A 27,793-nucleotide genomic window follows, 5' to 3' on the forward strand; every position below is an offset into this window, starting at 1 on the left:
GTGTAACACAAGTTGGTTGGTTTTTTTTTTATGTCTGACTAGAAACAAAGTGATTTTGGCAAATTTATTTTTGTATATTTAACCACTACTGTACCAACGGCCTAATATAACTATAGGCTATAGCTTGTACATTGATAGTGGAAAATGTGTTCAAATTTAAGCGAGTTATGTTTAGTTTACAAGATGAATGGTATTTAAGTGCAAAATAAAACCGATAAACTGTTGGCTCGTTATATCTACTTCAAGACATAACTTTAACATGGACTCCAACGTAACACATTAGCTGTCTTGCAATTAAGTGCAATAATGACATGTGCCCCCCCCCCCCCCCCCCCCACACACACACAGTTTTTGTTCAGTTTTTATTTTCATAATAGGCTCCAGTGTTCATTTCAAAGGGCTTGCTACGGTCTAGGATATAACTCATGAGAACTCAACTGCCAGTAAAACCATAAGCAAGCTGCAACAACTCCCAAGAAGTCCACTTTACCAAGCAACCATGTCAAAGGTCATTTGACTTGGACATGCCATGAGTTTTTGATAATGGTTAGAACGGAGCTGTTCAAGTCAAGGAGAAAAACAGAGGCAAAAAAGTAGTCAGAAACATCTCTAATTTCGTGAGTATTTCTTTGATATTTCAAGTCACAATCCAGTGTCATAGGCCTACTGAAATCCATTACTTGTTGATCACGCAATGCAGTCTAGAGAATCAAATTCTGTCTTCCAGTTTATTAGTTTACTAGCCTATGCGTTTCGTCTTAGAACGACTTTTGAATTACCGTTGATACGTCCAACTTCCTTCCACCTGGTGGCAATGTTCTCATGTGCAGGCTCGATGCCAGGCACCGACGCGTTTTAGTTTTTTGTGTGTTGCCCACTGAAATCTTGTGCCACTTTGCAAGCCACCTTGACGCTTATTTGCTGCAGAACTATAAACACATTCCAATATCTGGCCATTCTCACAAAGTCCGGATTCCTGTCCAAAGGGCAAATAATAAATGGTCAACGGTGTGTTCCATTGATGGAAAATGCGATCAAGCTGCAAGAAAGGATTAAATTAATTCTACACGATTAAAAAAGTCCCCGTTGGTCTTATAAGACATGAAACAACTGGAGATACAGAAAGTAAGATTTTTTTCCCCCATCTAAATACAGTCTACAATAGTGAGGTCATTTCAATCGTGGGCGTTACGGGGCAGTTCTGCAAGGCGTTACTTTGTCTAGGACCTCTCTCAAATTGCTTGAGTTATAAAGAAAGTTGGAAAAGGATTACTATAGCCGACCTTCATCCATCCACAGCCCTTTTCCTGCAACCATAACCGTCTCGAAAAATACTGTAAGTACCGACCTTTTATGTGCACGTCAATACCAAGTAGGCTACATTATTGAAATTATCTAAATGAAAGGATAAGCTTTTCACTTCGATACCATTATTTAGTTTTGCGTGCAGTCTCATAACTTTGCAAGACAACGGTGATGCAGGGGAATTGTCTATCTATCAGGCGTTTGATGCAGTTGTCAACTTAAATAGCCACATTGCCCAAGTAATAATTTAACTGTAACCACTTACAAACCACTGTGGTTTATTTCTGTGATGTTGCAAAGGGTGTTAAGAGATGGGGAGGGGCCCAGATAGATTGCAAAACGACTTGATGAATTAATACATACATATAGCCTATAGGCCTCTTCCCTTAAAAGTCTAATCAGTAGATAGCCTGATACAGAAATTAATCCTCATTTATGTTATGTCAGCAATAACTTTGTCAAGAAAGGAAATTATTCTTTTTCTCCTGTTGACATGTAAAATATTTAGGATGGATGTCCTCAAAATTGTCCAGGTTGCTGTGGGTCACCATTGCTCCTTTGCAATTACTTACATGTCTGACGACATGACCTCTGATGTCCTGCAGATTCCCCTACCACGGTGGTCAGTGGAAACTATGTGTCTTGGCTTTGACAGGAACAAACAAGCTGATTCTCTGAGACCGAGGTCTTTTCTTTTAGAGTGATCAAGGCAGGCGACCAATAGAGAGACAGAAAGGCTCTAAAGGCCATAAACTTACCTTGGACTTTTGATATCCATTCAGCCCTGTCCGCTAACAAAGCCTTTAGAAATGTATTAATTCCGGTAGGTTTGGTAATGTGTGTCTTTCTGAACCTGATTGGCTTTTCCCAAGCTATATTAGGGTGACAGACAAATGTATATGATAAAAATAACAGTCTGTGCATTCAATTAAATTTATCACACAGATGTGGTGTAATTACACCAATTGGACTGTGTTGGTAGGGAGGCACCGTTTATATGAACACTACTTATACTGAATACTTGTGTAATGTGTATTAAGTGCCTATTCAGTAGTGTTCATATGCATCAGTATGGTGAATAAGGAGAAAAGAGGTCCAAGGAGATCCTGATATATACTGTGGGGAAACGGAACCCTTACAGTACCATATCATTGCCCAGATTCATTTTGTAACACAGTCATTTTGTCACTTGTGTAACAACTGCCACATCTAAGTACAAAATAAAAGCATGGTGTTGTAGAATGGAAAATTTCCATGAGCGGCTAGGCAATATATTTTATTGGCAGCATATTTCCATGCCCAGACCATATTTGATAAAAGAACACTTTAAAGACCATTTTTGCATCTCTGATTTTATTTTTAATCCAAAGTTCTCCAGGGGGTTCTTTCAAATTGAAAAAAGTTAATGACTCTTTGTCTTTGAGAGGAAAGCACTGGAAACTTTGATGCCCTCGCATGTCCTATACCCATCATAGACTGAGAAATGGTGCTTTATTTTGTGTTTGAAGTGTGCCTGCACCTTGTTGCTGCTGTTGTAGAGCTTTCATAATAGTTGAAAATTGATAATTGATAATTAGACAGCCCAGATTTAATTTGGAAACGGAGTCGCTTTCATTAGGACCATACTTGTGAGGAAATGTCTTGAGCACAAAATAGCTTTTGACACAAAAGAAATGGTTCACTTCACCAACATTTCCTTCCTCATTTCAGTTAAAAGGAGCCATCAAATTGCTGAGTTGTTGCCACTATGCCAGCTACCTGGTCACCACCCTGCTTCTTGGCCAAGTTGATGTGCTTATGGAGTCTCTGCCAAGCCCAGTACGAGCACCTAGGCTATCCACCAGGTTACCCTGATCCCTACGTTGAGACCTACACTCCCCCAGAGCTCCCTGCTGACACTCCCAGGATACAGCTGCGCCTCGCGGGAGACAAACGCAAGCACAACGAGGGCCGTGTGGAGGTGTACTACGAAGGAGAGTGGGGGACTGTCTGTGACGATGACTTCACCATACATAATGCACATGTGGTGTGCAAGGAGCTGGGCTATGTGGAGGCTGTTTCCTGGTCCCCATCATCCAAGTATGGAAAGGGAGAAGGTCAGGTTGATTTATTTGCATTCACCTGTACTAAAGATTATGACAAAGTGACAAAGAGCATGTAGAAAAAGCATCAAGCAAATTATATCCTGATGGCAAGTAGGCTACTTGCATTGTTCAGATGGATGTCTCAAAAGCACAACAATTTTGTGGTAAATGGTACCATAAAAACAGGCCATTCATGTGATAGAAATATTCCCTACATGATCATTTTATAGTCAAGTCACGCTTATTTATAAAGCACTCTAAAAACAACACTAGTTGACCAAAGATCTATACAAGCAAAGAAGGAGTCTTATATGCAGCTCATTCCAGAGTTTAGGCCCAATTAATGCAAAGCCCTGATCTCTCCTGCTCTTTAACCTTGACAGTGGGACTATCAGGCGGCATTGGTCAGCAGACCTAAGTGCCCTGGATGAAGCATGTGGGTTTAAAAGATCTGACAAATAAGAAGGTGCAAGCCCATTTAAAGATTTAAAAACAAATAAGAGAATTTTAAAATGAATCATAAAATGAATAGGGAGCCAGTGAAGGGCTTTGGCTGCTTGATGTAAGGTTCTAGGCACCACTAGGTCGAAATGCAAGGACCTCTGACAAAAAAGTCTGAATCTTTTTGTTTCAATGGCATGTAGAGTATTGTCCGCATAGCAATGGAATATTATCATTTCTTAGGATGGAACCTAAGGGTAGCATGTAAAGGGAGAATAGAATTGGCCCAAGAAGAGACTTTAAATCAGGGGTGTGCTGACTTTATCCCTTGCTCTTTTGACAATCCCTTGTAAGCTGTTGTTTATGTCCAGTCCAGTCCTCATGTTGTATATCTCGATGTCATGTCTATTTTCTAGGGCGTATCTGGTTTGACAATGTCCACTGCACTGGGAAGGAGAAGACCCTGGCTCAGTGTCCTTCTAATGGAATCGGGGTGTCTGATTGCAAACACACTGAGGACGTGGGTGTTGTGTGCAGTGACAAGAGGATCCCAGGATTCAAGTTTATCAACACTTTGACCAACAATATAGATGTAAGACTTTTACTGCTTTTTTTGTGTCAGACATATCCTGGTCTCTCTCTCTCTCTCTCTCTCTCTCTCTCTCTCTCTCTCTCTCTCTCTCTCTCTCTCTCTCTCTCTCTCTCTCCTCTCTCTCTCTCTCTCTCTCTCTCTCTCTCTCTCTCTCTCTCTCTTGGCATAGCTGGGGCCTTGCAACATCTGCTTTTTGTCGTCATGGTCACACATTACTGTAGCTGATGCAATTTAGGACAACAGCAGAGTTGCTTTATCTTTTCCAAAAGAACACAAACACAGTACTCCACTATATTTCACACAGAGATGTCAGTCTCACAATTAAAGCCATTGCTACTTTGCAGCATAAAGCAAGAACTTAACTTTCACATGGTGCATTGAATACACTTTGAAATATACAGGACACTGGTGCAGGCCCTTGCAGAATGCAGTGTTGCTCCAGCGTTTCTCGCTTGAATATTATGAGGTATTCTGGCGGCTCAAAGCATTTTTGTGCTGATCACCCAGCTGGTTCTGATGAGGGGTGACTGTGCGTGCCCCTGGGAAGTGTCGAAGAAGTGGGAGGCAGAGAGCTGGGGTTGTGCATGGTTCTTATCGGCGCATTCTTAATGGCCATAAAACAAACAGCCATGACAACTGGGTCTATCACAGTCAGCAGGGACAGGGTGTGTAGGGGTTGTTTTTGTCATTTTTTGCCTTGAATTAAGAATCCCTGTAGAGGGATTCTCAAATGAGATATTATGGCTGTCATGCAGCATGAGAAGATGACAAGAAAAAGGAGAGTTACATACTATAAGACACAAATGAGTAAAAAGCAAGTTAAGTAAAGCTATGTTAAGGTTTGGACTTGAATTGAAATGAACGAATGCATTGGGAGAGGTTGCAAATGGATGCAGTTGAAGTTGTGAGTACTGATCTGGGAGGGGACAACCACAAAACCAAGCACTGAAAACATGATTGAATCTTTGGTGGGCTCTTCCTGATCTTGGTAAAAAAAAAAAAAACAGTAGCTTTTATAGGATTATATGAGTCAAGACTTCAGACCTGAAACCGTCTAGACGTCTCAATTCGGCTCCTGTTGCATGTCTCCAGCTGTGCTATCCGCCGAGAACGCCGGACTCAGGTTTTCCATTCACCCCCAGCCCACATGGGCTCTGTATATGCAGTAAAAAAGTCCTTAGCAATGGCGGAACATCATCTGGGAATGCTCATGATGTAACTCACCACAGGAGGGACACTGAACCTGGGTGGGTGTTTCAGCCCACATGATAAGCAAGTAGAGATGAGTTCTGGAATGAGTAGAGAAGCCGGCATTTTCACCAGCCTCGGCACTCTGACTGACGCCATGGTTTTTTTTTTCAGTTCGTCAGAAGATTGGGATTGAGCGTTCAAGATGCGGTGTGTGGAAAAGTGTAAAGACATACTTGGCATTACTTGACAAAAATGTCCAAATTGTTCTATCTATAAATCTATATCTGAATGTTTTTAAAACATGACTAGTTGTCTAGTAGTATGTAGTATATTGAGTTATATGTCAATCACACCTCTCACACACCATAAGCACATGGACTGCATATTCTGGCTTTCGATGAAATGCATGCATTTCAAGGTGATCAAGGGAATCTGTTTTTTTCCCTAACAAGACTAAACGCTGGGCAACAAACTGGGGTAAACAAGTCTCAGTCCTCTTCTGCATGTTTGTGGAGGAAATTATTGGCAGCTTTCAGTTTCCAGGTTGCTAACCCGTCATATGCAAGATATTCAATGGTCTGATTCTTCAATGTAATGTAGACAAAGGAAGCCATTTTAGTTAGAGTAAACATCATTTTGGTGAAGCATTAGTCTAGGAATAAACTAGGAATAGAGAGTTATTTTGGAGAATGCATTTTTTTTTCCATCAGTGAGAGTTGTGAAAACGTTGTGTCCAATATTCGGCTTGGAATGCCACAGCTACTTTGTGCTGTGCTTATACTTGTACTTGTACAAGAGAATACATACAGAGACAAAATCAGAGCATTCTTACATCAGTTTGGCCTGATCTCAAAGGTACAATTCTTGGATCAGATCTTGATTTCCTTGATAATGAAGGAGCAGTAAAGATATATGAAAGATAAAATCATTGCTTTCAAAAATGTCTGTTATCCCTTTAAAAGACATAAATTGTGCACTATATGAAAGAAGCCATATTTCTTTTTTGCCATGGTGTCAAAGGTTAGAACATCCAATTTCCTAATGTGTTAGGGGTCAGCGCTGTGCCATAAACTACGGTGTCAAAAAAAAAAAAACGACTGGCATCGAAAGTTTGATGGGTGTGTCCATACCAGCTGTGACGGGTCAGGAGTGAGCATGCTGGTGCTATGACTTCACAGTTCTGTCAGCTGGTATTGATGAAGCCAGAGAAGAAGCATGATCTTTCCAAGACACAATATTGAGCCTAAAACAGCAGACTTTTTAATAATGACTTTAAAGGAGAATTCCGGTGTGATATTGACCTAAAGTGTATTGAAACATGATACCGAGTGTGAACGTATGTCTCATAGCCCATCTCGGCTTGTCCCCTGCACTCCAAAATCTGGCGCTAGTTAGCCGATGCTACCAACAGCTTTTTCAATAGTGGTGCTTCGGCATCGGGCTAGCCATGCGAATAAAAAATGCATGGATTCCAGTTTCTTCCAGTAGCAGCAACTGGAATCCATGTATTTCCACTGAATTATTTTTGGAATCTGATCCCTTATCATACCTGTTCATTCTTACTCGTCGCTTGACTTATCGTGACTAAATTCAAGATGGCTGCAAACGCTAAACTTCGTGAAGATACTGTCTGTATAAATCGTCTTGTAAGTAAACTACCAGTGCTTTTTCAAAGTTCTCAATGTCTCGTTTTAAATGTCAGGGCCCTCGGAAGTCTACCAATGAAGTGTGGAGATACATTGAGCCTCGTAAATGGGTGTAAAACAGTGATTTATTTGCATGGCTAGCCCGATGCCGAAGCACCACTATTGAAAAAGCTGTTGGTAGCATCGGCTAACTAGCGCCAGATTTTGGAGTGCAGGGGACAAGCCCAGATGGGCTATGAGACATACGTTCACACTCGGTATCATGTATCATGTTCAATACACTTTAGGTCAATATCACACCGTAAATCTCCTTTAAAGGAAAGTAGCTTGTGTTTGAGTTGTTTCTGCCTTTGAGATTGGCCTCGGTTTTCTCATCCGTTGCATGTCTACAAAACTTCATGTCATGCCACCCCACAGAGATAGAATAACATGGGATGGCATGTCCTTCTACCAGTCTCTGAAGCTTAGCCTATAAGGATCACTAATCTCTCATCTCAAGGCTGTGCCAGCAATACACAGTCCTACTCGGACGATTATCTCCTGAGCCTGTCTTCAAAAATATTTTTCTTTAAAGAGTTTTCTGTTTGTTTGTCAGCTGCCTGCTTTTTTTTACAGCATTTAATTGCGTGAGAACAAGTCTCAGAGCTCAAATCCTCATTTTCATTAAAGTTGGCTATTTCGGGAAAGAGATCATCATTATCCATTTGTGCTGCGGGTGACCAAACAACAACATACTGTAGGTCTGGGTCCTGTCCAACACGTGTGAGCACTCAACGCATGCTGTGGCACCAGAGGAGGGCGTGGTGCCTGAATGGCCACTGTAACACTGATTAGCAGACGTACACAAGAGACACACGGGGGTTGCAGAGACAACCAGTACAGCATACTGAATGTGTAGCATTTTTGTTATGGATTAAAATAAAGGAGCACTTGACGCTGGTTGTCATTGGTTTATGATGCAGGTGGAAGGGTGACGTGTAGATTGAACTGACCGGTCTTGTTCCTGTCCTTTTGAGTATGTAAGTGGAAATACGAGCAACTTCTTGGGATTTTTTGGATCTGATTGAGGGTCAGTGTGTTCATCAAAACCATGTGTTGCTTGATCTGTGCACCATTGTTTTCACTGGCAAGGAAATGCATTAGACTTCTTTGAGAATGTTTTATTCTCGCCAGATGAGGATACAGAGGGGGGATCTAACTGTTCAAACCTCAACCCACAGACATAATTAACAGCAAGAGATAATGCAAGAACTTAAGACAAGATACAGTAACTTATAGTACAGTATGTGATTCATGTGGCCTCAAGTCCCTTTTCTTTTAACATTCACTTCCCTGTTTTGATTATGTAATGGGATTTGGCATAGTAATGTGAAGTTCTGCCCCATCTTTAGCGTAACAGCCGTTAACGACTCCAAACTGTTGACAAATGCAAAAGTAGTCAGCTGTTTATGTCTGTCTGTAATGATAAATAAATGAATAAAAAATAAGCCATGCAGATGTAAACTTCACATGATGCTTTGACCTGGGACCATCTGTTGGTTCACCACTTGTGCCTATGGCTCCTTGTGTTTTCTAAGTTGTAGGAGGGCTCTGTTAAGTAAGAGATTTTGCAAGTTTCCAGAGTGACGCTGCTTCCTCAGGAAAGTGTTCCCCCTAACAAATTGATATTCCAGCTGTCTTAACCCAACCCCCAACATTGACCCCCCCCCCCCCACCACCACCACCCCTTTATTCTCCACTGTCCAACAAGCTTTTTCCTTGATGGAGAAGCATCATATTTCAGAAGTCATATGCCGTTACCATGCTTCTGTTGTTTTGTCAGACACATGTGACGAGAGCCGTGAGCCATAATCAAGCCATACAACCTGAGAGGCTTCTGTCTGTCCAAATGTATGATTTCACTGGTGTCGGCGTCCAAGACATACTGTATACTTAGCCCACACATTGTCTAGATAAGCTAAATAGCACAGAGTTCTCGTAGTCCAAGCAGGACTCCTCCCAGAACAAAAACAAATGTTGATTTTTGTATTCGGTACACAACCACAAAGTTAGATTTAGCCTTTCAGAACATTACTTGTCTGGAAAGTTCACTCCAGTGCCTTGTCTTTCGTTTGACAGAATGTTTGCAAGAATCACAAACAAGCCAAACATAGCTATGTTGGTTATTGTTGTTTGTCAAACATGCTTTTGGCCATAGTTTTACATTCAATTAAAGTCACTTTGAGTCTTCTATATGAGTAACTCATAATGGAGAATTCTACTCCATCTCTATGTATGTAACTCTGTCTCTGTCTGAGTGAATCTACAGCCAGACTTTAGCCTTCTATTACCACCCCAGCCCATGTTCTGCTGGAAATGGATGAGAGCCTTCAGGTTTTGTAAAATGCTGTATGCCCTTATTAAACACCAGGCTGCCTTTTCTCCACTGGGCCGGGTCTGTGTGGTGAGGAGCAGTCAGGACTGGGACTCATCGGTTAGGCTACTGCTCCATAGTTGGTAGCATCCGCACATTCCTCTGGACTGATTCCACCATCAGGAAAACCATACATTTAATTATAAAGCGGCGCAGACTCTCTCTTTAGTTACAGGGAGACCTGGAGGCAGAAGGAGATAGTTATAGAACCAGGTTTTTTCTTTCTTTCTGCTGAGCCCAGCGAATTGCACTCAGTGAGACGTTTTCTCCAGCATGGCTTGCTCCGTCACGTAGCACAGGAATGTGGTTTTGGTTTTTTTTTTGGGGGGGGGGGGGGTAGTTCATGTAAACCCAGAGACTCAACCGAGGGGAAGTCTTTCTTCACCGAGCTCTTTCTCGGGCCGTCAGAATCCAAAGAGCTTTTTGCGAAGCTGTGCCTGTGTAGGCGCGCTGAACTTTGCGGAGGCGGACGGCCTTCCAAGTTAGCTTGTCATTTTTGCCACAGAAACAGCCAAAGACTTGAGCGCTTTGTCTGATGTGTTTTCTGTGGCATGCATACTTCTGGTGCTGTACTCACACATATGGTTTTAATGGGCAAAATATGTCAAAACACAGAGTCATGCACCAAATAGTTCTTACCATGGGATGAGCCAGTGAAATTCTCAGCAGTGCATATATGCCTATCACAACTGTGTTAAGAGTAGACCAAAAACTGGGCCCAGGTTTTAATCACTTCTTACTTAACTCATTGAATGCCAAGCTGTTTTCGGGAGCTTTGTCCTAGAGTGCCAGCAATCTAGACCATTGTTGATGATTTTTGTACAGCCACAGCATATTCTGTGTTATAGCTATGAACACATACAATAGCTCGATTAAAAGGTGAGACTTTAAGCTCCCGGTGGGTGCAAACCGTGTATTTCTACACGCCTCTGTTCCTGAGAAATCCCAAGCTAAACAGTGGCTAGTTTTCATCAAAATCGCTGTTTTTATCTTCTAGAAATGGAGATATAACGTCTTTCATGAAATATGAAGTTTTGCCTGTTACTTTGTGTAAACTTTCCGGGAAGTGATCAGCGAGACCTGGCGAAACTGCCACCTAGTGATAGACCCACGAAAATGGCCTGGTTTTGACCTGACGTGCATGCGTCACTGATTCGACCCAAAGCAGCAACCCAGTTACAATAAAATGTCCAGATAAAATGTCCAGATTTTGCATTTTCATGAGTTTTCGATCGTCATATATTTCATTTCCATTCATCACAGAGTTCCCAAAATCACATATAAGGTGTGTTAGAGTGTCTAGTTTCGTAATTTAAGGGGGGAAAAAAAGCTAAAAACGTAATATTACATTTTTGGCACTCAATGAGTTAACCATCTATGATCTAATATGCAGCACTAAACAATACTTTAGTAAAGTTATATGCAGTGTTTGCAGTTAGTATGCACATGTAATTATGTATAGAGGTATTCACACATATTTATTCACATTCCTAGGAGAGTACTAGCATACTCCAAACATGTTAACATAAATGTATGTTCTGACTGCAGAGCTTAAACATCCACGTGGAGGACGTCCGTATCCGCGCAATCCTCTCCTCGCTGCGTAAGCGGACCCCAGTAACGGAGGGCTACGTGGAGATTAAGGACGGCGGCCGCTGGAGGCAGATCTGTGACGAGGAGTGGACGCAGAAGAACAGCCGCGTCATCTGTGGCATGTTCGGCTTCCCCGGGGAAAAGAGATACAACACCAGAGTTTACAAGTGAGTGCTGACCGTTTGTACAGAGCAAATTGGACACAGGAAGGGTCATAGGTCAGGCCCAGAGCTGGGAAGCCTTACCATGCTGTTGCTGTACCTGAAAGAATCACCTGAAAAGACTCAATTATCTGTACCTCATAGTTTAACCAGAGAGGGTTAAAAGGATCTTTGGTTTAACCCTGTGGGTGGAGGGTGTGGGTTTTTGAACATTCTAACATAAGATTCTGTTCCGCAACAATTGAAGGTTCTAAAATTCTATGAACCCAGATATTCTTTAGAACGTTCATTTTCCAACAGTCCTTCACACCGGTGTGACGGTAAACCTACACCTTTAAAGGTGTGATTTGTAGGATTGTTACCGAACGTTCTGCAGGCCAAAATCAAAACACTGGTGAACGTTCTCAAGACTACCAGACGCGAGCCTCTTCTGGGTTTCCAGATGTAATGAAGACTTAGCTAACGTTAGTTGACCTGCAGCAGTTGACCTCCAACCATGACCCAGCTACACATTACGGAAGCAGTGAAAACAAAAAATACCTCTCTAACCAACGTACATATTTAGCTGAAGTTAGCGATGCAGATGAAGTTTAGCCTAGGCTACCTGTTGTGGAGAAATATGGCCAGCTCTGCGTCAGACTTTATATTCTTCGTTTGACGAAGACGTCACCGTCTCAGGAAGCTCCTCCGATGTCCACTTAATTTGTTTCTCGTTTTAATTTTGTAAATTTGCCTGCCTCTCGTAGGCGTTCATGACTAGACTACAACTGACAGCTGTTGACAGTTGGCCAGGCCGTTGCTAATTTGGCAACCCAAATAGGAGGACGCGCTAGCCCATTATTAATACGCTATTCTAGAATTAATCGTTCAAAACATAAACGAAAATTCCAAGAGATTCCGCCCCGTAACTCATTTTTTTTCATGGGGTTTAGAGTGGGTTATGGGTTAGAGTAATGTTGTCAAATAAGCCATTACTTCAATTCATCGTGTTTCCTTACTCTCTGACAACATATGGTGATCATTTTTGGAATGGTTACAGTTTATTTTCCATTATTTCCTACATACTGGACCTTTAAGGGTTAAGAATGCAGTGTAGGCTTAGGCACATATGTAGGCATGATTCTATATTGTGGACATAGGAGGCTTTTGCTTCATCAGTGTGTTTTGTTGTAGCAATAGTGTCTTCAGGTTATCACCAAAGCGCCGCCTACCAGTACTTAGTGTTGCTTCCAGTCCTCCATCTGTATTTGTCGTCAAATCTCTTTTGAAGGACCCTTTTTCTAGTCTGCCAGTAAGCGGAACAATAGATAATATGCCCCAGAGCCAACGCTGTTGGGAGCACTGTACAGTGAACCCTGCTAAGAGGCCCCATCCCTCATAGCTTAACTATGCAGAATGTTTATTCTCTCCACATTGGAAATAAATCTGCTTTCATGTGATTCAGCTTAAAGTATTTGTTGTTACTTTGTGTTATATATGTCTTATGTCATGTTGTGTAATGCAGGGGGAGGAAAATCTCTATGTTGAATGTATTGCTACGGCTACCTGTAGATGGCTGATGCATGTAAAGCAACCTAAATGTCAGTTTACTGCTTAAAATATGTACAGGAAAAAGTTTGCAGTATAGCCTCTGGGGAGGTGGTCATCAGGTGTAAAATATTGCAATGGCTACAAACCAACCCAAGTGGCTTAAGGGGTGAGAGATAACCTTTAAAGTCTTCGCCAAGCTTCTGCTACGTGCGTCCATTCACGCACATGTTTATGCCCATGAAACGTGCACTGTCTGGTTTTGTAAGCTGGTTTGCAGTTACAGTGGCGGGGCTCCCTGCCAGACTCTGCAGTTGTTTCATGCCGCACATAAAACGTGGACAATTACATGAGAGTCTCTTCCAGCAGTCGCGGCCCGGTTTTATGCTCAAGAACCATTGATGTGCAATGTAGCGAAGATTTGTGATTTATTTGATTTCAATTTTATCGGCTCCCTTGCAGGGAAAAAGTAGTCACTTTCACTGAGTTTTTTTTTTTTTTTTGTTCCCTATCCGAGGCGTGTGATGAAAAGAATGTTTTTGGAGATTAGGAATGCTTCAGGATCAAATAGTGTTAAGCATCTGTTACCCAAATCAAGCAAGTGGGAAAGATGGGGTCGCTCCTAAATGTACTATTTCTTCCTGCCATGTTTCCGAACCTGCATGTGTCCCTCGGCAGTTTGTTTTTGAGATTGATGCTGGTTGATTGCCAGCACGAGACCTTTTTTTTCACTCCTGGTCCAAATTGAAAACAAATGTTGGGCTTCATTTTTAATGTGTGTTTCCCCCCTATACCTCAGACAGCAGACTGTTTGCGGAACATGCTGTACTGCTCACATCGCCTGTAAAATCTTGCCTGGAGGTCTTGAAAACCACGCTCAACCTAACTTGCACTCTGACACGTAATCAGGAAAAAAAGATCTTCCTGCACAAGTCATGGTCTAAAAAAACAGTACCAGCTCAGAATTGACTATGCTAACAAGCCCCACTATAATGCTGTAGTCATTTGTATAGTCTTTAAATGAAATCAAAGGGAGTCAATTAAAAGAAGGTAACATGACCAATCTGACAGAAACAACTTAACGACATAATTGTAATTTAGTGAAACTGCATGGCCTCAGATTCTTTACTGTGGGTTTCCCCGTTTCTTCCCAGGATGTTTGCCCGCAGGAGGAAGCCAGCCTATTGGGATTACGCCGTCAACTGCACTGGGAATGAGGCCCACCTCTCAGGCTGCACTTTGGGTCAGGCCCTCGCCATCAAGGGCAACAACACATGCGGACAGGGCCTCCCCGTGGTGGTGAGCTGCGTCCCTGGCCGCTCCTTCGCCCCAACTCCCATGACGGGCTTCAGGAAAGCCTTCAGGCAGGAGGTAGGGATCCCATGACTTTGTCACTTTTATTGCTCCAGCGGGGAGAGGGGGTACTCTCCCCCTACCACAGACCCCCCCCCCCCCCCCCCCCCCACACACACACACACACACACACACACACCCTAGGGGCAAATGACAAATAAATTATCTCATTAGTCCTTCCGCAGCTCTCTTGTTTTCCTCCTTTGAGTTCTCTGAGAGGCTAGCCCAGATTGTGAAAAGCGTGTGAGCATTCTTTAGATGTCTTATCTTGCCTTTACCAGGCTTACTTGTTCTAACATCATGTGAAATGGAAATTTGAGAGTAAATTGTGCAAGATTAGCTTGGATGAAGATGTTTATGGCTCTCTGACTAGAACATTTTGTGTGTGTGTGGGTCTCTACACTGACAGGCTTTTTCCCCTTGTGGTGATCTCACTCTGTCCTGTGTAAATCACAAGTTCCAGTGCTGAAAGCATGGTGGCCCCTTCACGGCAGCTAGCTGATAATAGAGGATAAACATGCTCAGTGCCTCTTCTCATATTGTATATAAACTCATTGGTTCCAGGTGCATCCTGCTCTGCTGATTTATCATTGCTACTGAACTGAAGCCATGGTTTTCTGTTGTGAAAGATGAAAGGCTGAACTCAAGCCATCATTTTCTCTTGAGGTTTGAATATATAGTGAAATGCCTCGTGAAAGGCATTTTGGTGACGCGACCTCAAGCAGATATACCACCCCCCCCCCCCCACACAAACACACACACACACACACCTCATACACACCTTCCCCCAACCTCTGAGCCATGGCTCTGCTCAATATGTTTTATCCTGTCCTTGCTCTAGGGGAATATGTTCAAGTTGGGCTCTGTAAACTGCCTTAAGACATGTTCATATGTATAAAACTGAATTGAATTGAGTACAGTGTTCTCATTAGTTGGCAATTACAAACACTGATGTCAGTGTTTGCCCTTGGCAGCACCAATTATGTGTCGTTACGTTCTCAACCTCTGTAATTTACGATGTGGCCTGCATTTTTTCCTTTTTCCTTAGGTTCATTAACAAACACTAAACATGGTCAAGAGTTTTATTCAAAGCCAAACATGCAACTACAACCTGTCAACTCATTCCAAATGAAAAGCACATTTCCACATTGCATTCAGGTCATTAGATCTCACTAAACCTCTGGAGTGAGAGACTGTAATTGTACTGACTTCAACTACAAAATACATGGCAGTGACGACAATAAATAATTAATCTTGGAAATGACCGACACTTTGGAAAATGGCAAACTGCAAATAATTATGACTACTGGTAGATAATTTGGTTGCTATTCACCTTTTCTTGAGTGGTTACATATGTGTTCTCTTTCAGCAATCGTTGGTGCGTCTGAGAGGTGGGGCGGTAGTTGGAGAGGGCCGTGTGGAGGTCCTGAGAAGCGGCGAATGGGGCACCATCTGTGATGACAACTGGAACCTCATGGCCGCCACGGTTGTGTGCCGAGAGCTGGGATTCGGCAGTGCCAAGGAGGCCCTCTCTGGTGGACGCCTTGGACAGGGTGAGTTGATCTGCCAAGAGGCCAGTGCTGGATTTACTAACTGCCCCGCTACAGGCCTGAACCAGCCTGAGCTGTATTCAAGCTAAAGCTCAGAGATGTTTGTTCATATTGGAAGGAGAAGACAAGGCTCACTCAGAAGTCTTCTCTGCTGGCGTCCAAGCTCCAGTTTGTTCATATTACAAGATTGAGGCAAGCACAGACATGGACATTTTTCTTTGCCTGGAATAAGTCATACTTTGGTATATTGATGATATACTAGTATCTGCATGTTGTTTGTTTTCATTGTAAGCATGTTGATGTGTTGCATGTTAGTTTATTTTTAATTAAAATATTAAAACACGGATAAGCGGAGATGGTACAGTGTGCCCAGTGAAGGTCCTGTGTGGGGGGCATTCAATGCATTTTATAAAGTGTCAAACTGTCTCCGCAGGGGTCTTAGACCACCTCACAGCTTTCAGCAGTAATGGAAAGTGAAAAACTACAGCCTCAGCCGCTGAAATGACATACTTTGAGATGATGCTGTCAGAGTGGACAGTTATGCTGACAAGCCTTTTTTTGAGTGGTTGTAAATTCCTCTGGAATTCTATGCTTGCAAACAGAAGGTGCAATTTTAGAAAGACAGATGTTTCTGGGGGGAAAGGCAAATATTGTTTTGGATGGTTTACTTTCACACTGTAGTACTCAGTGTACAGTTGTCAGCTGGAACCATGAAATAGCATCCTTTACATCAGTCATGCTATGATGATAAGGTGTATGTCATGCTATGTTGTTACTTGTCAGTTATAATTTCCCCAAGGGTTTTGGGAACGTAATGGGACAGAAAAGAATGAGATCATATTGGGAGAAGATTGCTGAAATATTATGGAGCTTTATTGAATTGAGTTGAATGAGGAATGTCTCTTGAATACAGTCCTGGATTGGGATTGGGTCTTGGCAATTGACAGTGTCCTCTCCATACTTTCAGGGAACTTCAGATAATGGCATGGGGAGGGTGTCAGTGAGCCCATGTCATACTATGCCATGTCATGTGTCACATTTCGTCACTAGAGAAAGTAATTGAGCTAGTGGAAGTATCTCATTCATATGATGTGATGGAGATCATTCTTCTACAACCCCAAAACAGAAACAGTTGGGACGTTGTGTAAAATGTGAATAAAACAGAATGTAATAATCTGCAAATCTCTTGAACTCATATTTAATTGCAAAAAAGACACAGACAACATATCAAATGTTGAAAATGACAAATTTGACTGTTTCATGGAAAATACGTATATGTCTTTGAATTTGATACCAGCAATATGTTTCAAAAAAGCTGGGATGGGGTTAACAAAATGCTGGAAAAGTTGTGTAATGATAAAGAAAACAAAAGGAGGAATGTTTCACAACTAATTAGGGTAACTGGCAACACGATTGGGTATGAAAAAGAGCATCCCAGAGGGTCTCTTAGAAGTAAAGATGTAGGGGTATTCATCACATCATTCATTCATCACACCTGTGTGCACAAATGATGAAACAATGTATTTGTAATGCTTCTTAAAGGTGCTCTAAGCAATGCCACGCGTTTTTTAGGCTAAAACATTTTATGTCACTTACTGCAAACATCACCTAACCAACCGCTAGCTGTCTGTCCTGAATACACTGAAAATCTCTGTGGACAGCCCAGGCTCCAGGTTTAGGGGAGTTTCAATTGCACAGGAGCAGCACGGGAGGGAGGGGGAGGAAGTGGCGAGCTAGCTCTGTTTTGTTTGAAAGTCAACGTTACCCAGCATCACTTAGAACACCTTTAACATGAAATTGTGAAGTATTTGGGGAGTTCATCATCTACTGGACATAATATTATTAAAACATTCAGAGAATCCAGAGAAATCTTTGCAAACGAGGGAAAGAGCTGAAAAACAAATCGGAGGGCATGGTCTTTTGGACCTCAGATGGCACTGCATCAACACCAGACCTGTTATTGTATGGGCTTAGGAAAACCTCTGATAACCATTGTCTATGTGCACAGTATGATACTCAATTCAAAAACTGCAGCCAAAATTGTAATAACCAAAACAGCCAAATTTGTATTGAGACATAAAACAGAAAATACCACCATCTTATCTGGGCCTGAGCTTGTTTAAAATTAACGGAGGTAACATGGAAAAAGGTCCTGTGGTTAGACCAATCAAAATTTGGCATGCTTTTTGGAAATCATGGACTCATCTGGGCTAAAGATGAGAGGGCCTATCCAAGTATCCAACCTATCCAACTTCTTTTAGTGCTCAGTTCGAAACCCAACATCTATGACTGTGTGGAGGACCATTAGTGCCCACAGCATGGGCATCTTGCACATTTGGCAAAGCACAATCAATTCTGAATGATGTATACAGGTTTTGAGCAACATATGCTGACATCCAGGCAATGAATATCTCAGGAAAATACCATATATTTCAGGAAAGCAATGCCAAAATGAATTCTGCACATATTAAAAGAACATAAATAGTATTTCCCATTGAGGAAGAGTCCAGGTGCTAAAATGGACAGTCTGCACTCCAGATTAGTCAAATTAGTGCATAATGGAAAGTGCATAATGGAATGAAAAACATGACTTAGAATACCCCATACTGTTGAGCAACTGAAATCCTGTATCAGGGAGTAATGGGACAACATTTCATTCTCAAAACTCTAGCAAATGGTCTCAGTTCCTAAACATTTACAGAATTTTGTGAAAAGAGGTGAAGCAGCACATTGGTAAACATGCGCCCGTCCCAACTTTTTTGAAACATGTTGCTGGCATCAAATTAAAAATGTACATATATTTTCCATGAAATAGTCCAAATTTTCATTTTCAACATTTGTTATGTTGTCTGTGTCTATTTTGTTGTTAAATATGGGTTTACGAGACTATTATATATAATGACATTGTGTTTTTTTATTTGCATTTTACACAATGTCCCAATTTTTTCTGTTTTGGTGTTGTACTTTGTCCAGTTCTGCCTAAAGTGTCCTTGAGCCTAACAGAAGTGTGCACTCACTCTTTTCCAGGGATGGGCCCCGTTCACTTGAACGAGGTTGCTTGCACAGGCTTTGAGAAGTCCATCACTGAGTGCAAATTCACTATGGACAACGAGTCAGGATGCAGTCATGAAGAGGATGCAGGTGTACGGTGCAATGTCCCTGCCATGGGCTTTCAACAAAGGGTAAGTCAACTGACACCGCATGCAGCATGCAACATGCAACAGATCCCAGAGCTTACTCTTCCAGAGGACTCTTTCATCCAAAACACCCTGCCTCAAAGTCACCGCTATTTGACTGAAAATGAAATAATGCTAAAGTCATTTGCTAGTTAAATAACTTGTAGAATAGAATAGACTGAAAATAACTGTGCAGTTATTTTCAGTCTATTCTATTTTGAAGTTTGATTATATTGTGCATAATGTGCAGTTTGAAATGCCAAGGCTTCTAGTTATGCCTGTCTGTAGTTTTCCATTAGTCAATGGTATAACTGTAGTGAGTGACCACTCTCTTTCGGTTTCCCCTGTCTAGCTTCGCCTCAGCGGTGGACGGAGCCCGTTTGAAGGCCGTGTGGAGGTGTTAGTGGAGAAGAACGGCTCTCTGGTGTGGGGCACCGTGTGCAGTGAGGGCTGGGGCACCATGGAGGCCATGGTGGTGTGCCGGCAGCTGGGCCTGGGTTTCGCCAGCAGTGCCTTCCAGGTGAGTGGCCCAGAGATGTGAAGACTCCGATGAGTTGAATCGTTTACTGATGTGGCCATAAAAGCAGTTCAGTCAGGACCACTTTAGTCAAAATAGTTTATTGATATGTAATAAGTTACATTTGGCGGTATGGCTCTTCTGGGACCTCCTTACCCTTCCGTGTGCCAACACAGAAAGCCTAAGGCAGGGAGAGCAGCAAGGTAGATCCCCCCATAAGGAATACAGAACAGAGCAAGCATCAATGACAACAACATTGAATAAGACAATAACCAATCAGGTGGAGTTGGGGGTGGAGGTGGGTAGCGGAGTGGCTTGCAAAGGGAACGGCAAGCCCAGCCATGTTAGAGCAGCTTAAAAGTAGGGCCTAATCGCCTCTCAGCCAATGACAAGCTAAGGGTACTCTCAGCTGACAGGCCAGCTGATCAACCAGCTAAGCTGTCAGCTGACAGCTTGGCTTGACTCCGTGGCCTGCCAGAACTAACGCTGTGCTCAATTTATACTGGGCAGTGTTTTATCCCCTTTCCTCACTCTCTCTCACAGCTTTTGAAGGCATCTTTAAACTTAAGCTTTCCTATCATTGCTAAATCGTCAAGAATGAAAATATGTTCACATGCAAAATATATAAGATTAATAATATAAAAAAAAAACAGGCATAAACGTCTGGAGCCTTTAGAATACTCATTCACTTGGAGTTGCTAATTATATTAGCACTTGAAAACCACTAGAACAGGAGGCTGTTGCTTGGTTGAGGAAAGATCTGAAGCTGCTCACTGAGCCTCTCTATAAATGACTAGTGATGTAATTCACCAGATGGGCTGTGGTTTTCCAGCAGATGAAGGTCTGGGGGGGTGGTTGAACTGGCTGCTTTGTGCAGTGGAAAATAGTCACGTTACAGCCTTCAGGCAATTGACTTCAGTGCCAGCATGAAGTCGGATCATTTCCCTCTTTGATTATCGTCCATATTAAGACTCCTTTGCTGCTCATTAAAGGACATTCAAACTCATTCAAACTCTTCTAGCCATTTTGGGTGTAATCGGTACCTGAAGCAGGATGCGCTACAAGGAAAGTCTGTTTTTCAAATCAGAGGTGTAGGGAGGACCGGTGGATATTTTTCCAGGTGTTGAAAGTCAAAATAATATGACTGCTGCCTCGATATTTCCCTGTGGATTTGATTGATATGAGTTATGTTTTTAATGCAAAAAAAATACACAAAGTCATCCTGTCTGGACAGTCTGCTTGCAAAGTTCTGTTCCCAAATGATAAACATTCACAGTTTTAAAGTTGTTTATTTTCTCAGAGCAATGCTGAAAACAGCCTGTTTCCTAGAGGTCAGTATGTTTAACCTTGTCTACAGTCTACAGTAATGCACATAGGTTGTGTGTGTGTGTGTGTGTGTGCGTGTGTGTGTGGTTGCTACGGGTGACAAAATACTCCCATTTAGTTTGCTAACATTGTGACTCTACCTTGGGAGTATTTATAGGTAGCAGTGCTTGTGTGTGTTCAAAGGCATAATTACATGGTATGTCAAATAGGGAGTTTAATGGATGGCTTGATAGCTGTAATAGCAGTGACTGTCAGTCGCACAGGTTGGAAATTTCTATACACTAAGGATGTGGAGAAATAAATGGGTTTTCTGAGTGGAAATTATCAGAGCGCTGTTGGCTTCAGTTAGATTTAATGATGGCTAGTCAGTCCACAGCTGATGTATAATCAGTACAAGAGTCAGTGATGTCAGTATAAATTGTGGTTGAACATGATAATATTACCACTCAAGGCAGAAAGTTGCTTAAAAGCTTGGAAATACTGTATTTCCTCCCTCTTTATGTAAACATCTAAGTAAACACATTTGCTGTGGAGAACAGCTGGTGTTTTGATTGGCTGTGTTTCTCATGGAAGTTATGTCATTTTCAGTATTTAGATAACAATGTTTTATATACACAGACAATTTCATATTTCTAATGTGGGCTTTGGACCAGCCCAGTGACCAAACCTGAGCTCTTAGAACAAAGGAATGAGCTGAGTGGTGCCTGCTTGGAAAAATACCAGCAGAGCTCCCTCCTCTGGACAAACACATTAAATACTAGCAGAGCTCCCTCCTCTGGTCAAACACGTTAAATCAAACAGTCATTCTTTCCTAACCATCTTGCCTCCTTGCAACAAAAAAGGTCTTCTTAAATGAAGAAATAACAACAAGAGGAAAACACTCAAATGAATGGTGTGTGTAGTATACATCAGACTAATTCAGGGCACTTTCTTGTCTTGTTTTTGGTTGCTAGGAGTCGTGGTACTGGATGGGGCTGGTTAGTAACGATGCGGTGGTGATGAGTGGTGTGCGGTGTTCAGGGACGGAGATGAGCCTGTCTCACTGCCTCCATCATGGAGAATATCTCAGCTGTCCCCGAGGAGGAGGACGCTACGCCGCCGGCGTCTCCTGTTCTGAAAGTGAGCTTTGTGATACAGCACTGTTTAAACTGCACAACAAGTCAAGTCAAGTCAAGTCAAGTCGGCTTTTATTGTCAATTTCTTTACATGCACTGGTCATACAAAGAATGGAAATTTCGTTTCTTACTTTCCCATGCAGACATAGACATGCTTTAAATACAGACATAGACATACTATGGACATAGCCATAGACAATAAACATTAAATTAAAGTGCAAGACTGAAATATAGAACATGTATGTATCAAAATAGAAATATAGGACATATATATAAAAAAAAAAAAATAGAGGTAGTTGTGTTGTATATTTCTATAGTCTTAACAGTTACATGAAGTTTAAACTTGTGCTTGTGTGACCTGTATATTTACATTGATATGCAGTATGCAGTAATTCAAGTATATCAGGCTTGATGTGAAGCAGCAACACGTTTGGCTGCGCAGTCACAGTGCAGTTCCACATGGCGGTGTTGGGGGGGGGGGGGCGGGGTTGGTAGACAGGATCCTAGTTTCCTAGGTTCCTGGTTGGCTGGTGGGTGGGGGGGGCTGTCAGTGATGGGTCATACACGTGCGAATGGTGATTAGATTAAGACATTATTTATCATTTAGTGGTGGTGGTGGTAGCCGTTTGTGATTAGGAATCTGGCCTGCCAAGTTGAACACCAGAGGATTGTCAGTTTGATCTCTGGAGCTATCACCTTTGACTCCCTGAGTAAGACAAACCCCAAATTGCCTGGGGTAGTAAAGTAGTCAATGTAAAATTAGTCTGGATAAAAGTGTCAGCTAAATAGCTAAAAGACAAATAATATAAATGAAGACATATCACTAATGGAGTTGATCTTTAACCCTTAAAGATGTGGGTTTTGAACATTCTAACATAAGATTCTGTTTCGCAACAATTCAAGGTTCTAAAACTCTATGGTGAATTCAATGTTATTCTTTAGAACGTTAATTTTCTGATATTCCCGTCACACCGGTGTGTCAGTACACCATGCAGTACACCTTAATCTGGGCAGTATTCCATTGTTGAATGACCCTGGCAAACACTGGTAGACATTTTAGTGGTAGTCTGGTACTACTGGTAGTCCTTCTTTTCACTTCACCCCACCCCCCTTCCCAGCGGCCCCAGACCTGGTGCTGAACCCCCAGGTGGTGGAGGAGACCACGTACCTGGAGGACCGGCCCATGTTCATGCTCCAGTGTGCCTACGAGGAGAACTGCCTGGCCACCACGGCCAGTTCCACTCCGGCTAACTCCTTCCGTCGCCTGCTGCGCTTCTCCTCACAGATCCACAACAACGGCCAGTCCGACTTCCGGCCCAAACTGAACCGAGAGTCCTGGGTCTGGCATGACTGCCACAGGCAAGTTTGAGACATGATCCAGGCATGCTAGCTAGCTCTAGAACTATGTGTGTGTATGCATACAGTATGTGGTACTATTACATGCTTTATTGGTGAGAAAAGAACTGTCACTACATTGTTACGAAGACATATTGCTAGCATAAAGGCAAACATAACAACAAGACTTAAAAAAGAAAAGTTTGACTTGAACAGAAATGGGACATGTTTGGGATAACTTTAATCTGATGCCATTTTCCCTGTATCCTTGCCTTGTAATTGAAAAGCTGCAGCTGTGTGCCCTGTCGACTTCATGGCTACTGGTGGATGGCATACATGTTCAGGGGCCACAGCAGATTATAATATAGAGCAAATCTAAAAGTAGATAATTTAGGGTTTCACCATTCTCTTTGAGACATTCTAGAATCCAATTGGCATCTACAAAGGAGAAATGATATGTTGTGTTAACTGAGCAGCTACAGACTACTTCAATTTATTTGAAGACTTGTTTCATAAGTCGGCATATAAATCTACTGTATATGTGACGTTGTTCTTTAGACATTATCACAGCATGGAAGTGTTCACCCACTATGACCTCCTGAGTCTAAATGGCACCAAGGTGGCAGAGGGACACAAGGCCAGCTTCTGCCTGGAGGACTCTGAGTGTGACGAAGGTGAGGGGACGCTCTGTACACTATTGGGTCAATTTCTTTAAGAAGGTGCCGGCACAAATAAAGAGACAGCACAGGGAAGAGAAGAAAACGAATGACATGGTTTCAGGAGTTGACACTTTATATAATATACGGTAACACTTTATTTTAATGTGTCGCTGTTACAGTGTACCTACCTAATTAGGTACAGTGGTACAACCTGTGTAACAACATGTACTATCAGGTACTATCATTGTACTTGCATTATGTATTTGTGGGTACCTACATATAGTTGTTACATTGTAATACTGAGTGCTTTTACAAAACTTTGCCAATTTGCCTAAATTTTCATCAGAGGCAAAGAGCTGACCTGAGACCTGCTGGATGGGGTAAATCTGGTCATGATAGATTTGATATACAAAGCATCTTAGCTCCAGTCAAGGCCTCATTGTCTTCAGTGTACATGTAACAGCTGTGCTGCTACAACCTTGTTACTCTTTGATACAGTGGAATAAACCTATTAAGTGTACCAGTTAATTACTTACATGTACATATGACGTGTATGTTATGTCTTTGACGTCTTGGAACAGGTCTACTAATTCACTACATAGTATATCAACTGTGTTGGTACACACTTATTGCTCTTTGATACAGTGGCATAAACCCAGTAAAATGAAGTGTACCAGTTAAGTACTTACAATTACATATATGTTGTATCATTGGTGTCTTGGAACATGTCTGCCATTACCCTACATACTGTACTACATGTATCAACTGTGTTGGTACACATTTATTACTCTTTTGATACAGTGGAATAAACCCTTTAAAATAAAGTGTACCAGTTAAGTACTTACATCTACATATATACATCCTGTCAATAATGTTATGCATCCTGTAATTGATGTGTTGAAATGTGTCTGCTGTTACACCACACAGTACATGTCAATTAGTAGGCCTGTTCCAAGACAAGACCTGTTCCAGTTTATTCCACTGTATCAAAGAGTAACAAGGTTGTAGCAGCACAGCTGTTACATGTACACTGAAGACAATGAGGCCTTGACTGGAGCTAAGCATGCTTTGTATATCAAATCTATCATGACCAGATTTACCCCATCCAGCAAGTTTTGTAAAAGCACTCAGTATTACAATGTAACAACTATATGTAGGTACCCACAAATACATAATGCAAGTACAATGATAGTACCTGATAGTACATGTTGTTACACAGGTTGTACCACTGTACCTAATTAGGTAAGTACACTGTAACAGTGACACATTAAAATAAAGTGTTACCTAATATACTATAGGAACTTTTTTTCTGTAAAGAAGTACATTAATAATGCCTCATTAAATGTAACATAATGTAATCAGACAGTACAGCTCTGAAATGTACAGAATCGGTAGATAGGATGATAATTACACAAGATAACACTGATAATGTTGTTTTACAGGCATTGAGAAGAGGTATGAGTGTGCAAACTTTGGTGACCAGGGCATCACAGTTGGCTGCTGGGATACCTACAGACATGATATTGACTGCCAGTGGGTGGACATTACAGATATCAAGCCGGGAGATTATATATTCCAGGTAATATATTTATATTCTTTGTTGTAGCTTTGACAGCAGTGTTTTTTTGGCTAACTTAACAGTTCAGCATATTTTAACTTTCCAACAGCTACACTGTAGTCCAATTTGCATCACCTTACACAGTAAAAGGTGAAACAAAGTAAATACCTCCATCACCACAGGCCATTATAAAACCTACAAAATATGCTGTATTGCCACATACACAGTATTTCACAAATGCAGTGTGCATAAGCTATGCTCAATTGAACCATTGTTGCATTACTCACAAGAATATTATGTTTCCTAATGGATTACATCACATAGTATGGTTAGTATTACATTTCATATTGATACATTTCATTATCAGATCAATAACCAGATAACACTGGTAGAGATAATTCAAACAGTCAAGTCTACCATTCTAAATAGAGTTGAACATAAGATATAGGTACACTTATCGGTCTTTATAGGTACTCTTATCAATAACATTGAGATTCAATGTAAAAAATACTGCAAAGTAATACTGCCAGTATATAGTCCATTTGGGCGAAACATTCCTCTTCTTTTTAAAATTGCCTCTCTAGCCATATTTTATGAGGAAAGAGAGCCCTCTTGTGTGTTGTTTTGGTATTACTGAGAGACTGAGACTGAAACACACTTTAACCCTCTAATACAAAATGAATATCTCTCTGTTCAAATGTTAATGTGAATGCTGGTCAGCTTTGAATAATCAAAATGGTTAATGAAATTAGCTCTCAATTTTTATGGACATTGATTTAAACTGGGCTGAGTGCTTCTGATCTGCTCTCTGCTAAAATAATTATGTTCCCTCAGCAACACCAAGCTGATATCACATTCATATCTTTTTTATTTTACCTTAGGTTGTTCTCAACCCCAACTATGAAGTTCCAGAGTCAGACTTCTCTAATAACTTGGTGAAATGCAGATGTCGCTATGACGGCCACCGCATATGGATGTACAGCTGTCACATAGGTAAGATGGCTGATCAGCCGAATATGGCTTCATTACTGTTTGAACTAAACATCATCAAACCCTACTTATATGTTGTTCAGTCATATTCATATCATAGTATAAATATATAATAAATAATGATTGACAATTAACAATATCAAATTGTTATTAATAATTATTTTTTTCACCTCAACCAAAGGTGGTTCATTTAGTGAGGAGGTGGAAGACACTTTCCCTGGGCTCCTGAACAACCAGGTAACCCACAGGTAAAAGGAGAGAAGCCAGCAGAGAGGGCCGAGGGAGCATATCGGAACTCAGCCCAGCCGTGAGATTACCAAATGCCCTTAACCACTACAGCCCTCGTGTTTCCACATGAGCGCAACCTGAACTCCTCAGAGACACGTGCATCTCATCACAGCAGAGTCTGCTTCGTGGCATCTTTAAGCTGCTAGAGGCTTCTTTTTTTTTATCAAACGTTATACCCTGGAGTGGGGGAATCTTTCACCAAGAACTATGCTCCTCCAAACGGTTTGGCGCCAAAGGGATACACAATCTTAAGAGATGTTCTCATGTCTGTGTTGAAGCCAGCCAAGTTTTCTGTATAACGGTAGCGTTAGTTGTGAGATGAGATGCACCGTGGTTTTTCTCTAAATCAAGCTCACTTCAAACATGAAAGGGAATTCAGATGCACTTTGTTTACTTAAAAGGAACATGTGGTTCAGGTCATTTTGTCAATTGGGAAATATAATAGTCTTATAACTACCCACCATATCTATAATATTGATAGAATATTGTTACCTGCCAGTAAAAATGCAACATTGCTATCCATCAGTGCCTTTGTAAATGCCAAATGCACCCCAAAGCCAGTATTCTTCATCTCAGAGCAAGCAGGGCTCTTTCAGGACAATCGCCACTGCTGGGATTTGCTCAGATGATGCACTGCACAGAGCACACTTGTGGTGGAGATGTTGCATATAACCTCACATTCAAGTAGGCCATGCTATGAACACTGAGGTGGGAAGTTGTACATCTAGAGACACAGAAATGAGGATAAACCCTCCCTCCTTCACTGGCAGGGATACGCCTACTTGTGCATGTTGAACAGCTACCAGGTCATTTCTTCACAATGTGTTCACTATGGTTACTCATTGAAAGCCACTAATTACAGTGAATTCACAGTACGACCGCATCCACACGGAACCCTAGAGGGGTCATTGCAAGATATGTTTTGGTATATATCCAGAAAATGTGCACTCATTTTACTAAATTGTGCACTCAT

At 41.7% G+C, this 27,793-nt stretch overlaps 1 protein-coding gene and 1 long non-coding RNA gene across 3 annotated transcripts; one reads left to right on the forward strand and one right to left on the reverse strand.

Moving 5' to 3' along the window:
- The first annotated feature begins 533 nt into the window (after window positions 1-533).
- loxl2b (lysyl oxidase-like 2b) lies at window positions 534-27,793 on the forward strand. Of its 2 annotated transcripts, none has more exons than XM_042101965.1 (14): window positions 534-617; window positions 3,016-3,401; window positions 4,247-4,422; window positions 11,221-11,432; window positions 14,108-14,324; window positions 15,676-15,859; window positions 18,884-19,038; window positions 19,385-19,552; window positions 21,829-21,994; window positions 23,109-23,349; window positions 23,884-23,999; window positions 25,427-25,563; window positions 26,424-26,535; window positions 26,714-27,793. In XM_042101965.1, the coding sequence occupies exons 2-14, from the start codon at window positions 3,053-3,055 to the stop codon at window positions 26,782-26,784; spliced, it is 2,304 nt and encodes a 767-aa protein (XP_041957899.1). In that variant the 5' UTR covers window positions 534-617; window positions 3,016-3,052; the 3' UTR covers window positions 26,785-27,793. The 2 variants fall into 2 exon arrangements, with proteins under 2 accessions (XP_041957899.1, XP_041957900.1); XM_042101966.1 differs by lacking the exon at window positions 534-617 and adding an exon at window positions 1,254-1,336.
- On the reverse strand, window positions 11,130-11,661 carry LOC121715919. Its single transcript, XR_006033709.1, has 2 exons — window positions 11,511-11,661; window positions 11,130-11,393 (listed from the first exon to the last, which is right to left on the reverse strand). It is a non-coding gene; the product is annotated as an uncharacterized LOC121715919 (long non-coding RNA).

The sequence above is a fragment of the Alosa sapidissima genome, chromosome 8 (assembly GCF_018492685.1).
Source record: "Alosa sapidissima isolate fAloSap1 chromosome 8, fAloSap1.pri, whole genome shotgun sequence".
Classification (NCBI taxonomy): Eukaryota; Metazoa; Chordata; class Actinopteri; order Clupeiformes; family Clupeidae; genus Alosa; species Alosa sapidissima.